At 38.7% G+C, this 15782-nt stretch overlaps 1 protein-coding gene across 2 annotated transcripts in view; it reads left to right on the forward strand.

The window, feature by feature from the left end:
- Positions 1–15782, forward strand: part of LOC150082624 (E3 ubiquitin-protein ligase MARCHF6) — a 218218-nt gene that overhangs the window by 65856 nt on the left and 136580 nt on the right. For both annotated transcript variants that reach the window (XM_090377546.1, XM_090377548.1), the window contains exon 4: positions 2434–2577. In XM_090377546.1, the coding sequence (XP_090233672.1) occupies positions 2434–2577 (144 nt within the window). The remainder of the gene's footprint in view (positions 1–2433; positions 2578–15782) is intronic.

The following is a 15782-nucleotide window of genomic DNA, read 5'->3' on the forward strand; positions in this document are numbered from 1 at the left end:
TCTTTGTGTGAGGATTCCAGATGGGTGAACTGAATTCAAGGATTGGCACAACGATAGTTTTATAAAGGATAACCACATATCTGTAGTTTTTGAACTTGTATGTGTTCCGTTTGATGAATCCCAGTGTTTTGAATGCTTTGCTGGTGATTTTAAGGACGTGAGCATCGAATTTAGCACTGCTGGAGAAGAGAATCCCCAAGTCGTTAACTTGGTCACACCTTTTGATGATCATAGAGTTAATACTGCACTCCGTATTTATTAGTTGTGGAGATCTGCCAGATGAGAAAGAGATTACTTTGCACTTCGAGGGGTTAGCAGACAAGCCATTCAGAGATAGCCAGAGAGAGAATTTATTGCGAGCACATTGAAGCTGTTGAGAATCGGTAATCTCCTTCACTGCTGAGTAGATCTTAAGATCATCTGCATAGAGAGCAACTTGAACATTGGAGGTGTAGATGAACGAAGGAAGATCATTTACGAAGAGAAGGAGACCTAAAGGGGAGCCTTGTGGTACTCCACTTAGTGGTATAAAACAGTCTGAGTTCACTTGATTGATGATAACGCTCAAGGAACGATGAGTAATATAGCTGCGTAGCCATGAGAGCAAAGGGTCACGGATACCATATAGCTTAAGTTTTTCCAGAAGTTGTTCGTTCGGGACTTTATCAAATGACTTAGATATGTCTGTGTAGACTGCATCAACTTGCAGGTGGTTATCAAGAGCTTCAGAGGTGTATTGCCAGAGAGGAAGTAAATTTGTGACTACTGACTTGCCACTGCAAAAACCATGTTGATTCTGATCAATGAAAGGCCTAATAGTATTCAATCAAATTGGTTAGATCAGTGAAGACCTCCTTTTAACAAATCCATGCTGTGTCATAACTATTACTGCAGTCTTGTCTAGATGATCCTGCAATGCTTCTTTAACCAGAGATTCCATTATATTCCCGGAAAAAAAGTTAAACTAACAGGTCTGTAGTTACTTGTGTCACCTTTTGAATTCCCTTTGTGAATTGGTGATACATTTGCACACCTCCAGTCCATGGGGACCTCCCCTGAGTCCAAGGAAGCTTTCATAATTATGGCTAAGGGTTTGCTTACTTCCTTTGCTGCCTCCTTTAATATAACTGGATAGATCCTGTACACCCCAGGTGCCTTCCTTATGTTTAATTTCATGAATTTCTCCTCCACTTTGCTCTCAGTTATTACAAAATCACTTAGCTCCCTGTTAACATTTGATAAACTTCTGGCACTCCCCTCATTGAATAACCCCTCATGTGTGAATGTAGATGCAAAATACTCTTTCAGTTTATCAGCTACCTGAGCATGATCATCAATAGTCAACTCATCTATGTTAAGTAGTCCAATCTGATTCATCCCTTTCTTTCTAGAGTTTACATAAGTAAATAACTCTTTGCTGTTTTTCTTTGCATCCTTTGCCAAAGATTTCTCATAATCTGCCTTCGCCTGCCTAACCTCCTTTGTGACTTGATTACAGACTTGTTTATACCTGCCATAGGCTTCTGTGTCGCCTTGAATATTGTATTCAAGAAGTTTTGACAATGTACAGCAGATTTTCTGTAAGTCAGTGTAAAATTTTTGTAAAATGTTAATATTCAATCACTGTAAATCTCAACTGTCAGTTTTAAAAAGTACAAGATTAGCTGCATTTACTAAGCAGTTTAAATCCTGCTGGCAAAAAAAGCAACAGAGAATGACAAAGTTTCACTTAATAATTTTGAAATGGCCAAACAGCATTAGCTATTTTATAATTAAAAAAAATATATTGTTTATTTTAGTAATATATAGGGGTTGATTTATAGTTGTTAAAAGATAACAGCCAAAGTTAAAATATATTTAGTTATTTTTTACTATATGAGATCTGCCATCATTAATGTGTGCAACTTTTGTGATTGGAAAAGGATGAGACACCTGATCTATCATGATTAAACTGATCTGTCAGCATAACTTTCTTTGTCTTTATTTGAAATTAACATTTACACATCACATATAAAAACTTCATTTTTTTTTCTTTTTGTAAACTAACTATAACTACTAATTATTTTAATTATATGAGTTTAATCAGATTAAACAAATGATTGAATGAATTTCTCAATTATGGCAATCATTATCTTTAAAACCTGGAAGATACTGGTTCTCTTGAATTTAGAGATTAAAAGGGCTTATTACCTTATGAAATAAAATTGGAATATGTAACATGAGTTACTTCTTTGTGTATGGACTAAATAAAGAATAGTTAATACACTACATAATAAAGTGAGTTATGTTTTTAGAATATGAACATGTACATATTTGGAAAAGCTATGTACATGTTCAGTTTTGACTATTTTTTTTTAAATAATATAAGATTTTTAATTACAAAAGTAACTTAAATAAATATTTTTCTAAAGTTGATCTTGTTTTGCTGTTTAGTTTATTCTCCAGATATGCCAAAACGTTTGCCAGTAAAAGATATTGTGAGTGGCCTTTTGCGGAGCTTAGGGACAGCTATTCGCTTCTGGTTTCATTATACATTAGTAGCCCTTGCATGGCTAGGAGTGGTTCCCTTAACTGCTTGTAAGTAACCACTTTTTTTTTTGCCATATAGTGATTAAATAAGAATGATACATATAATATACAGATAATTTTTTTTTATTCACTCATCTGTATAAGGGTGAAATTTCACCTAGTTTTAATGCATATACAATAGGCATAAGTCTTGTTAAGAATGAACAAAATAGTGACTTTTTTTTTTTTTTTTATGCATATATATTTTTTGGCAATAAATGGTTATATATATATATGTTCAATATATTCATTCATTTTGCCTAAAAATTTAAAGATTTATGATAGAAATAGGCATCTCCTGCCAAAGTCCTTGAGGTTGTTACAGACATTCTCTCAGATATGCCAGACAAGCTGTACTTGCTACCTGGGAGTCTAAAATGCTGATGGAACTGATATTCGTTGACATTCAAGTCAAGTGGACTCAATTTCGGCAAAGTCCAGACGGTCTGTGACAGCCAAATCCTCTGTTTGCACCTTCACGATGATGGTACTGTTAGTAATCCTGGGTATAAGCACACTGTGGGTGACCACCCAGGCGTGAACCAACGTAAGCAAGGGTCGAGGTGTGGCGCCCACACCACATGGAGAAATGCCGCCCCCTCTTTGTTACCAGGAAATATTAGGTGTTAGGTGACTCATCAACCAGTGCAATACCACCACTTTGTTTATTGGAGACTTGAAGTGCTGGAACCCATGTTTATTCTCCAGAGCTAAGTTCCAATCAACCCTTACCCATCTCTTCCATCATGCAGTATGACTTTTGAGGTTATGATGAACATCATGGCGAGACCCAATCTTCCTTATATTTCGAGGATACAGCTCTAAAACGGTGTTCGCACGCCAGCCACTAGTTAGTACACTGGACCGAACCTATTGGTAACTCATTAGAAGGCTTCCGAATCACTAGTGTATAATCTTGCTACCCTACTCTGCCAGATAGTGACTGATAGAGTCCGAGTAGTGTGTATGTGGGAGGCATTATCGAGGCCACGTTATGTCTGGGTATATTCTTACCATGCGTATGCCATATCCAAAAATTTCATTACTTCATACAGCATGGCCCCCCACTTTTTCTTACTATTGAATACACCATGAATTGTCAAACTAATAGCGTAAGCTTATCTGCAAAAAGATCTAAACCTCCCAAACACTTCCTAGTTCATTTCTCAAATATACGTGGTCTCACTTCTAATCTCAACGACGTCCATTTCCACTTGCGGTCTGCCAAATCCCATGTACTTTTTCTGACAGAATCTGTTATTGGTTGATTCAACTACTGCTCATCTCAGTTGCCCAAATTATTCACTGTATGATTCCTTTTGCCTCAAAGGTGGTACTTGTGCATATGTCCATTCTGATATTTCCTGTCAGAGATTTGATAATTTGGAATCTCCTTTTTGATCTTCTCTGGCTTAAAATCTCTCTACCTCATTGTGTCAAATTCATCTGTTGTCTCTACCGTTCTTCCAACTCCACTAATCACTTGGAGCTCTTTGACTTCCTCTCTTTGCAACTTGACTTCCTCCAGTCCAACTTTCCTAACAGTAAGGTAATTTTCCTTGGTGATTTTAATGTTCACAACTCCAGTTGGCTTCCGTTTTCTAGTCACACCGACCCAGCTGATCAAGATGCTGAGGCTTTTGCAATTACTAATGACCTTGCACAGATTGTTAATTTACCTACAAGGATACTGGACAATCCTAACCATACAGCCAACAAGCTTGATCTTTTTCTCACAAATAACCTGGGCCGACTGGGCTAGCCGGGTGGGTAAAGTGCCTGCCTGCCTGGCAACCCAAAGGTCACAGGTTCGATTCCCACTTTGGGCTTGGATCAAAGTACTGCAAAAACCTTGGGAGATGCATTATGGCCACAGAAGCCTATGTGCCAACAGCTACCAAAAAAAATAAAAAAATAAAAAATAACCCTTCTAAGTACACAGTTGAAGTGAGTGGTCCTTTAGGCACCTCAGATCACAACTTGATGATTGTCTCTTCTCCAATGGAGCCTTTATCTCATGACTATTCCCAACCTCATATTGTGTGGCATTACAAGAATGCAAAATGGGATGACCTGCGAGATTTCTTTTCTTTTTTTTTCCTTGGTCGGATTACTGTTTCAAAACTTCTGATGTCATCATTTGCTCAGATCGCGTCAGTAAAATTATTCTTGTAGGAATGGAATCCTTTATTCCACACTCCACTTTAAAATATCGTCCTTTATCTAAACCTTGGTTTTCCAATAAATGTGCTAAGGCTGTTCAAGAGAAGAACATTGCATATCGTAATTGGCTTGTTTCCAGTTCTTCAGTTTCATTTTCTGCTACACCAAAGCTCGCAACAATTGTAAAGCAGTTATTAATCAGTCCAAACTAGATTTTGAGCAGGCTATGAGTAGAAAACTTGCTTCTTGCTCTAATGGTAGCCGAGCATTCTGGTCTCTTGCCAAAGCTATTAGCTGCAACTTTTGCCCATCTCTGCTCCTATCTCTGTCAAAACCAGATGGTTCTGTTGTCACTTTGGCCAAGGATAAAGCTGACCTGTTAGCATCCCATTTTTCTTCCAACTCACGTATTAATGATCTTAGTAAAACACCACCCACCATTCCCAACTTGCTCCATTCAATGCCTCCTGTGGTCTTTCGTCAAAAGGATTTCAGAAGAATTTTGACGAATCTTGATGCTAAGAAAGTTCTAAGTCCTAATGGTATTTCTCCACTTGTTCTCAAAACCTGTGCTCCTGAACTTATTCCTCTTCTTTGCTGCCTTTTTTCACTTTCTTATTCCAAAGGTGTTTTTCCTTCTGCTTGGAAATTTGCTCATATCCAGCCAGTTCCTAAAAAGGGTGACAAATCCCTCCCATCCAGTTATCGTCCCATTGAAATTACTTCTACTCTTTCTAAAGTAATGGAGAAATCAATTAACCGCCAACTCTTAAACTACCTAGAAACCTTCCGTCTGATCAATGATTGCCAGTATGGATTCCGTCAGTGTCGATCCACTGGTGACATTCTGGCTTATGTTACTCATTTATTTGTAAAATAATAAGAGAAGTTTACCTCAATATAGTATGTAGAACACTTATGAATGATACTCTCCAAAAATTAAAATGAAAAAATCGAAAAACTTACATTAGAGTAACAAATAAATTTAAAAATAATTAAAAATCAATTTAATGCAATTAAAAATAAGAAAATTAATTAAAAGAATTTAACAAAAAAATTTTCCTTTCTTTCCTTCAGGTAGGAAAATTGTTTTGCAATTTTTTTCGTTAAATTCTTTTAATTAATTTTCTTATTTTTAATTGCGTTAAGATTTTTAATTGTGTTAAATTTATTTTTAATTATTTTTAAAATTATTTGTTACTCTGATGTAAGTTTTTCGATTTTTTTGTTTTAATTTCTGGAGAGTATCATACGGAAGTGTTCTACGTACTATATTGAGGTAAACGTATTATTATTTTACAAATATTTATATCAACGCAGAACGTATTGAGCATTGGGACGTATTGAGCACTGAGCACTGTCCTGCTCGAACAGCTTCAACTTCTCGAATATCCACTACCAATTCTTTAAATGCTGATCTCCAGGTAATTCTCCAGTGGGGCAATGATAACTCTGTTGATTTCAATCCTTCTAAAAATGTAATCTTGTCTTATATCTTGCAAACAAGGATTCTTCAGCTGCTATGCTTATCTTTGATGACACTGATTTCTAGGCAAGATCATATATCTCTATTGAGGATTACCCTGACTTCTAATCTCTCTTGTCATAAGCACATTACAAATATTGCTTCCTCTGCATCTAAAAAACTTTGTTTTCTCTTTCGTTCTCGGTGTTACTTTTCTTCCAAACAGCTGTTCCCTATGTACAAATCGCAATCCACCCTACCATGGAATATTGCTCCCACATCTGTGGCGGTGCCCCCAAAACCTCTCTCAGGCTTCTAGATTCCATTCAGAAGAGGGCAGTTAGGTTAATTAATGACTCCTCTCTAACAGTCTCTCCACTTTGTCTCATAGATGTACTGTTTCTGCTGCATGCCTTTTCTACAGATACTTCCATGGGCACTGTTCTTCTGAATTGGCTTCTATAATTTCTGCTCTCTCTTTCAAAACAGTCCGAACACGTGCCACCACCAGCCAACATCCATTTACTGTCCAACTTCAAATTCACAGAACCAACTTTTCATTTTCCTCGTTTATTTATTCAATTGCCGTTTTCTGGAACAACCTTCCTTCATACATATTTCCTGAAAATTATAGTCTGCAGAAGTTCAAGTCTTATGTCAACAAATATCTTCTTTCATCTTCTCAACCTCCAACCCAAGCACGGTACTAAGTACTATAGGTTCTAATACCTCTCGTGTTTAGGGTTTTCATTAAAAAAAAAAAAAAAAATGTTGGAAATGTTAAAGATATTTGTACACTTTTTTGGTGCATCAACATATATGTGTAATGCACCTGTTGTCTTTCTGTCTGTCCATCTGCATGTAATAACTTGGCTCCTAGTGGATGGATTTTGTGTGAAATTTTATATTTGGGCTTTTTGAAATGAATTTTTCAAGACATCCTAAATTTCATTAAAATGAGACCAATAGAAATCCAACAATTATTTTTTTTTTCCACTTGTCCACATATAATAATTGTATTCCTAGTGGATGGATTTTTGTGAAATCTTATATTTCATTCTTTTTTTAAACAATTTGTTGAATCATCCAAAATTTCATTAGAATCGGACAAATAGAAATCCGGCATGTATTTATTTTTTTTTTCATGCATATCACATAGCCAGTCCATATACATGTATTATAGCTGAAACACTGGGTATTACAAAATAGAAGAAGCCTGTGGCACTGGGTTCCGTGAATAAGAAATAATAATTCAGTACATCCAGTATGAGCAGTAACTAAGTATTTAATAAATTGTTAACAGAAGCTTTTGAGATAACGAATCTCTTCCTTGGCCATAGGAGTACATAAATATAAATATAAAATGTTACGAATGGAATGGAATGGCAGAGTGTGGTCGTGTTAAGTAAAAAGAGTGTGCACGATGATGCACGATTGCTGAATCATTTACTGCGTAGAATTAGGTGATTGTTGCTGGTACAGCTTACATATATGTGTTTGTCATGCAACACTACAGACTCCAAGACTGGGTGTAGTTGTACACCTCTATTACTGTTTAAAATGTTGCGACAACCAGATATATATATATATATCACCACAGGTGGTGATAGTAGTGGCGGGATTGGTCAACCACCTTGGCATCGCACCTGGGATTGAAGTTGTGTTGCATCGACCAAAAATGGGACTGCAGGGTGTGTAGAGTCACCTAGCTGAATGGCCCTTTCATATTCCATGAGGCAGTCCTGGAGCCTTCTGGTGGTTTCCTCCACATAGCAGCTGCCACAATCATAGCATGTGATGCGGTATATAGCACCACTATATAAAAGAGGGGGGGTGGGTGTCTTCACTCTCAAGACAAGAGATCGCAAACCTCTACCAGGAAGTTGCAGTCACTTTAGATGGTACTCGCGTAAGGTCTTAGAAATGCTCCCAGATAATATGGGATGTAAGTGGTAGATGTCTTATTGCTGTGGGGGTTGGTCTTGGACCAACCCCCACAGCAATAAGACATCTAAACCAGCAAGCTCACAGGCTTGTAGGTCTCATCTGTCCAAGGCATGGTTAGGGTAGCCACAGTTGGTGAGGTCGGCTCTTACCTTAGAAACTTCATTGCACCTGGCTTCCATGCAGCTAGAATGGCTCCAGGCTTGAGAGAGTATTGTACAGGTGGCAGGGGGCATGTGTTGACCTGTAGTTTGTATATTGGCCAGAGCACATGGGCTCTCGGTATACTGAAGTTTCCAGATGTGAGCCCACCCTCTTCGCTGCATGAGGAAAGGGGGTTGGGAGTTGAGATGTCGCAGTAATTGTACTTCTGAACATCGGGGATAATAGTCAAGATGTCATCAACATGCCAGCACCAGAGGGTGATGGAGACCGGCAGGTTCAGGAGTATGTGTTCCTCCATTGTGATATTAGCAACGATGGAGCTGACAGGGGTGCCCATAGCCTCGCCATGTATTTGTCTGAAGAGAGAGAGAGAGAGAGAGAGAGAGAGAGAGAGAGAGAGAGAGAGAGAGAGAGAGAGAGAGAGTCACCAAACGTGATGCTGCTGCTGGACAAGCGCAAATTAAGGGCAGTACAGATATCCTCTGTGGATAGGGATGTTCTGTCCGGTAAGCTGGTGTCACTATCCAAGAGGTGCCTGGCATATACGATGGTCTGCTTCATAGGTATGGAAGTAAATAAAGAGACAATGTCAAAGGATACCATGATCTTGTCTTCAGGAACTGAGGTGCTTGATGAGGCTTAGGAATTCCTCACTGTTCGAGATGGTGTGACTGGTATTTCCTACTAGGGATGTTAATAAACGGGTGACATATTTTGATAGTTCGTATGTTGGAGAATTGCAGCAAGAGACAATAGGTCTTAGAGGAATGCCTGGCTTGTGCACTTTCAGTAGATCTTAGAACTCTGGGAGCTGGCAGCCTATGGTGTGCAATTGCTAACGTGTGGACTTGGAGATCTTCCCAGACTTGAACCAATCACTGACTAACTTATTCACCTTTGATTTTAATCGTCCCAATATTCTGATGGGAGGGTCCTGCACTGGTTCATAGACTTTAGGATCGAGTAGAAGAGAGAGAGCCTTACTTAGATATTTAGAACAATCAATCACAACTGTGCACCCTGCTGCCCCTAATGTCAACTGTCGCCAACATGCAGCACTTAATTCTATCAGGAACAATAGTACCATCGTCATTCTACCGGCTGACAAGGGATGCCGTACGGTATGTTGATGACATCTTCACTATTACCCCTCGAGGTTCAGAAGCACAACTACTACAACATCTCAACTCCCTATCCCCCTTCATCCAGTTCACATTAGAATTAGTCAAATAACACCCTTTCCCTCCTGGATGTCTTAGTGAAGCGGGTGGACTCACATCTGGAAACTTTGTTATACCGAAAGCCTATGTGCTCTGGCCAATATACAAGCTACAGGTCAGCACATGCGACCTCTATAGTACTGTGTGTACACTACTCTCTCGAGCCTGGAATCATTCCAGCTCCATGGAAGCCAGGCACAGCGAAGTTTCTAAGATAAACCTGAGAAGTTGCACTGGTCAACTGCTATCTGCATGTCCACAGCCATTGGCAAAGATTAAGGCATATATTTCTGATGCAACACTGGCTGTGGTCAACTGTTTTCTACTGTAAGCATCCTATTAGAGAATTAGGAGAGAGAGTGATTTTCCTTTATTCCAGAAATTCACGTAGTTTCACAGAAATGAATCATCCACACTTTCACTAAATTTTTCCTTTATGTGGTTTTTGGTTTAAAGGAGTGATTTTCCTTTATTCCAGAAATTCACGTAGTTTCACAGAAATGAATCATCCACACTTTCACTAAATTTCACCTGTCTCTGTTTATCTTCAAATAGGCCTATAAGGTTGGGAGAATTTATATTCACAAGCAATTATATTGATACACCAACCGTGTTGTATTAAAATAATAATTTACCTTTAATACTGTAAAATAAATGTATAGATATTTACAATTAAAATTAAAGCTATTTACAATAAAATATTTAATACAAATAAAAGCAATATAAAACATTAAAATACTTTAAAACACTTAAAATACCGGATACCGAAGCTTTCAGAGGCATCTGCCTCCTTTCTCAACAGTACATTTTTAGTTGCAATACATCCTTAAATAATAGCAGGTTCACGGCTCACGTGGTTCCACAGGTGCATGGGCGGTATTCCCCTCATGCGTACTAGAACCAGAAATGGCTCGGGAGCGTGCCAGGCGGAATCGGTCATCCCGTCCGAGTACTACAGCTTCGAGGAGGGGATGCATACGAACTCCCCTGTCTCTGTTAATGGTATTGTTCTCGGATGAACAAATTCGTAAGCTCTCAAGCCATTTGCGGTCCCAAAATCTATGAGCATGGTCGACAATGACAGCTTTGTCTGGGGAGATCTGATGATGCTTCTCCCAAAAATGTTCTACCACAGCAGAATTCCCATAATTCATGGTCTTTATAGCATTCATATTTTCCCCAGACGGTCCTTGAACCGGCGCCTTGTTTCACCAACATAACACTCCCCACAATCCAGGCACATAATCTCATACACTACCCCACTACTACAATCTTTTGTTATGGGGTCCTTAACCTGAGACACCACTGTGTGCAACCTCCGTCCCGGAAGCTGCACACAGCGTATCTGGCAATCCCGTAATACTTGTGCTAAACGTCCAGTAAGGCCCGGATAGTAGGGGATGTGAGCCATGGCAGCTGGTGTGAAAGGCTCTCTGTGATACTCTACACCTCTAATGTATCTGTCAATGACCTTCTGGGGTAGCCGCATTTCTTGAGGTCTGCTGTGACTCGTCTAATTTCCTCTTCTCTGTCCCGGGGGGTACTGCAGTGGGACCCAACCCTTTCCAATAATGCTTTAGCAACACTATTCTTATGTTGGTTAGTTTGTGCCGAACTATAATGAGTGTATTGGCCTCGGCATATAGGCTTCCTATAGACTCTAGTTTTTAACCTAAGACCTTCTCTATAGACCAACACATCAAGGAACAGGAGGGTACCATCCACTTCCACCTCCGAGGTAAACTGAATGAACGGGGGAGAAGCTATTGAGAAAACTAAGTACCTTATCCTCTTCTCCCCCTCCGAATAATGGTAAATGTGTCATTGACATACTTTTTCCATTTGCGCATGGGGGGATCCAACCCATCCTGGTTTCCAATTCTTCCCTAGCCAAATTTGCTACAATGGCACTTATGGGAGAACCCATTGCCATGCGGTGAACCTGCTTATAATAACATCCTGAAATACCATAGTGGTGCTGGACAGACAAAGTTCTACACAACTACAAATATCTACTACATTAAGGAGAGTCCTGATACTTAAGGTATCATCTTTCTCTAGGGCCATTCTTACACATCGTACTCCATGTTCAATGGGAATGCACGTAAACAGAGACACTACATCAAAAGATATCATAGTCTCACCCTCTTCTATACTCTGTTCCTTTACAAATGTCACAAAGTCCTTACTGTCCTTAGTAGTAAAGATGGAATGTCCAACTATGGGGGAAATCAACTTGGCTAAACATCTGGATAAAGCATGGATAGAACTACCGATAAAAGATACGATCAGTCTGAGTGGGACCACCTCCTTATGTGTTTTCAGAAGACCGTAGAATCTGAGTAGCTGACATCCTGTTGCATGTAAAGTCCAAAACACCTCCTTAGTAATTTTTCCCACTTTCAGCCAAAGTTGTAACATCCTGTTAACCTGTCGTTCTAAGCCGACTAGTGGATTTCTCCAGGTAACTCTATATGTGGAACTATCCTGTAGAAGATCTAAGGATTTTTTGAAATATTCCTCTTTATCCATTATCACAGTTGATCTGCCTTTATCGGCGGGTAAGACTACGATTTTGTCATCCTGTCTAAGTTCCACGAGGGCTTTTCTCTGACTAAGACTGAGGTTAGAAGGCGCAGTTTTAGTCTCACCCAAAACCGCCGAAGTTTTTACACGTATTTCATTGGCCAAAGTCATCTGTAATTTACTAACTGCTGTTTCGATACCCACAGCTATTTCTGCAATAGGTGGTTTGGGAGGTATCAAAGCAAATTTAGTCCCTAAATTTAATACCTGCTCCTGCTCTTTAGTTAATTGTTTACCACTCAAATTGTGTATAAAATTGCTGGTACTATCATTCCGTTCAACCGCAGATTCCTCTAGTAATTTACTAAACTTCCTTATTTGCCTTAGTCTATAGGTATCTGATATTCTTGATGCTTTGTCAAAAACCAACCTCATTATAAGTGCCGAATGTAGCGAAGTTACACTACTGTTAATGTATCCCAGGCACCAACCTTTGAGGCGCCTCCGTAGCCAGGTGGGAAAGAGCAGCAGTGCGTAGCACACGCTTCTTGATTAGACCAAGGATCGAGCTCGTCACCACCAAATACGGAGGATGCGGAAAGGTCAGGAATGACCACCACATATTCATGGAGCAATATAGCCTTAGTTGCTAATGCTCCTAAAAACCAAACAACAACAACAGCACCAACCTTTTTGTCTCTGGGTATATCTCAAATCATCATGTAGTTTTTGAATCCAAATCTTCAATATCTTCTTCTGATACCATTTAGTAGCCTGTTGCAATCGGTCATCTTCAAACAGTACTTTAACCCAAAACCCACATAGTATAAGCCCATACGCTTTGCACCGATATGCAAATCTCAGGTGCTGTTTCTGTTTGGCTTCTCCTATACTATACTTTTGAAACTCTCGGATGCGTTGCAATACAGAATGGCCATAAGTACTAACTATATCTTCAAATAGGCCTATAAGGTTGGAAGAATTCATATTCACAAGCAATTATATTAATACACCAACCGTGTTGTATTAAAATAATAATTTACCTTTAATACTGCAAAATAAATGTATAGATATTTAAAATTGAAACTATTTACAATAAAATATATAATATAATATACCATCCATGCGCCTGTGGATATATATAATATACCGCCCATGCGTCTGTGGAACCATGTGAGCCATGAACCTGCTATTATTTAAGGATGTGTTGCATATATATAATATACCGCCCATGCATCTGTGGAACCACGTGAGCCGTGAACCTGCTATTATTTAAGGATGTTGCAACTAAAAATGTACTGTTGAGAAAGGAGGCGGATGCCTCTGAAAGCTTCGGTATCCGGTATTTTAAGTGTTTTAAGGCTATTTTAACGTATTTTAACATATTTTAATGTTTTATATCGCTTTTATTTGTATTATATATTTTATTTTAAATAGTTTTAATTTTAATTGTAAATATCTGTACATTTATTTTGCAGTATTAAAGGTAAATTATTATTTTAATACAACACGGTTGGTGTATCGATATATTTGCCTGTCTCTGAAGTACAGGTGGTCCTTAGATCAGTTTTGTTTTAACTGCTGTTCAAGTAACCTTACAATATCTAAGAAGAAATCCTTGAGTGTAGTGAAAAAAGTGGAACTCCTTAATAGTGTAGATCGGGGCATTAAAAAAAAAAGATCTCACTATAAATTTGGTATCCCTGCCAGTATTGTGTCAAACCATTAAGTGGGTGAAATTGATTTGAGACCAAAACATGCTGATATCAGGGCCATTAATAAAAGAAAACAGTGTGGAGTACGCATCTTTTCTGGGGCATAAAACATTCCAAGCCAGTTCTGGTTGGCTGGATAAATTTAAAAAGGGCCTTGGCTCACACGAAAAAGTTATTTCTGATAAGAGTGGAGTTGTAATTGAAGAAGGCTGTACTCATTGGAAAGAAACAGTTTTGAAAAAAAAAAAAAAAAAATATATATATATATATATATATACCGTATTTCCCCATGTATAAGATGCACCTTAATTTTGGGGCCCGAAATTTGAAAAAAAAAAATGTATTACATAAAAGTTATTTAACTCAAGTTTTATTCATCATAAAATTGATACAACTCATGTCAAAATTCCCATCCATTAGCTTGTCCTCATCTGTGTCTGATGACGAATCACTGTCTTCATGTATTGCCTTGTCCTCAGTTCCATCTATGGCATTTGAAATGCCACACTTCTTAAATGACTCGACAACGATCTCAATCTTGATATTATTATCCCAGGATCTTTTCACCCAGGTACAAACTTCTCCTATAGTTGGTTTCTTCACTCTTCCTGCTGGTGTCAAATTGTCCCCAGAAGACTTCATCCATTGGTTCCATTCGTCTCTCATGGCAGCTTTGAAGGGTTTGTTAATGCTGACATCAAGTGGTTGGAGCTGGAATGTCAAGCCTCCAGGTATGACGGCAAGTTTTGTTTTTTGCTCTGCAGCAGTCTTCTTTGTATTTTTTGTTATGTGTGCCCTGAACTGATCAAGCACCAATAGGGCAGGTTTGCATTAGAGCCCACCTGGTCTCCTGCTCCAAACTTTCTCAAACCAGATCTTCATCCCATCCTGATCCATCCAACATTTGTCATGAACGTGGACAATCACTCCTCGAGGAATGTCTTCTTTTGGCATTGTTTTGCGTTTGAAAATCAGCATAGGAGGCAGCTTGGTTCCGTTGGCACAACAAGCTAGAACAACTATATAATGGCTCGTTTCATGTCCACTTGTCTTCATTACAGTTTTCACCCCCTTCTTATCAACAGTTCTGTTACTTGGGACATCAAATTGAAGGGGGACTTTGTCCATATTTGCAATCTGTCCCAACTCAAACTGATGTGTCTTCCAACATTGAATGACAAAACGATGAAATTCAAGGACCTTCTGCTCATAGCTTTCAGGCATCTTTTGGGCAAGTCTGGTGCATGTACGCATGCTTAGTCCATTCCATTTCATGAACCTGAAGCACCAATTGTGTCTTCCTTTGAAATCAGTAATTTCTTTTTCATCAGCAATTCTTGCCTCATGCTGAACTATCTTTGTGGACACAGGAATTCTAATTGCTCTTTGCTCTTCAATTCCCTCTTTAAATCAGGCCATTTTGCTGACTTTTTTTCTCACGGTCTTCTGCCGTGGCGTTTTCAGTAGGGTTTCTTCTTCCCGTAACCAGTATCGGATTGTTTTCTCAGTTGGAGGAGGACCAAACTTACGTTCAGCAGCACGATTTCCATTCACTTTTGCAAACTGGATCACTTTTAACTTAATTCAGCACTGTACGAAAATCTTTTCTGAGCCATTTCCGGGCAGAATGTGGCAAAACGTAACCTAATATACCGGTAACAAGTGCAAAATAATGAGCGCAAAGACAACAAGCAGGAAATGCAAGTAAAAAAAATGTACAACCACTGTATAAGACGCACCCAGTTTTTAGACCCCAAATTATTTAGGTGGAAAAAGTAGTAAGGAGAGAATTAGTCTTGGTTGATGCAAATATTGCTGGTAATGAAAAGCTGAAGCTTTTGGTAATGTAAAAAAAGTAAAACAACCCAGATGTTTCAAAGGAGGAAAGTCATTAGAATTGGACTACAACTACAGAAAAAAATCTTGGTTGATAAGTGAAATTTTTGAACAGTGGATTTTAAATTTTGATAGAAAGGTGACGAAAGAAAACAGAAAATAGCATTGATTGTCAACAAC

The sequence above is a fragment of the Mastigoproctus giganteus genome, chromosome 7, assembly GCF_048544385.1.
Source record: "Mastigoproctus giganteus isolate SK-2022 chromosome 7, ASM4854438v1, whole genome shotgun sequence".
Taxonomy (NCBI): Eukaryota; Metazoa; Arthropoda; class Arachnida; order Uropygi; family Thelyphonidae; genus Mastigoproctus; species Mastigoproctus giganteus.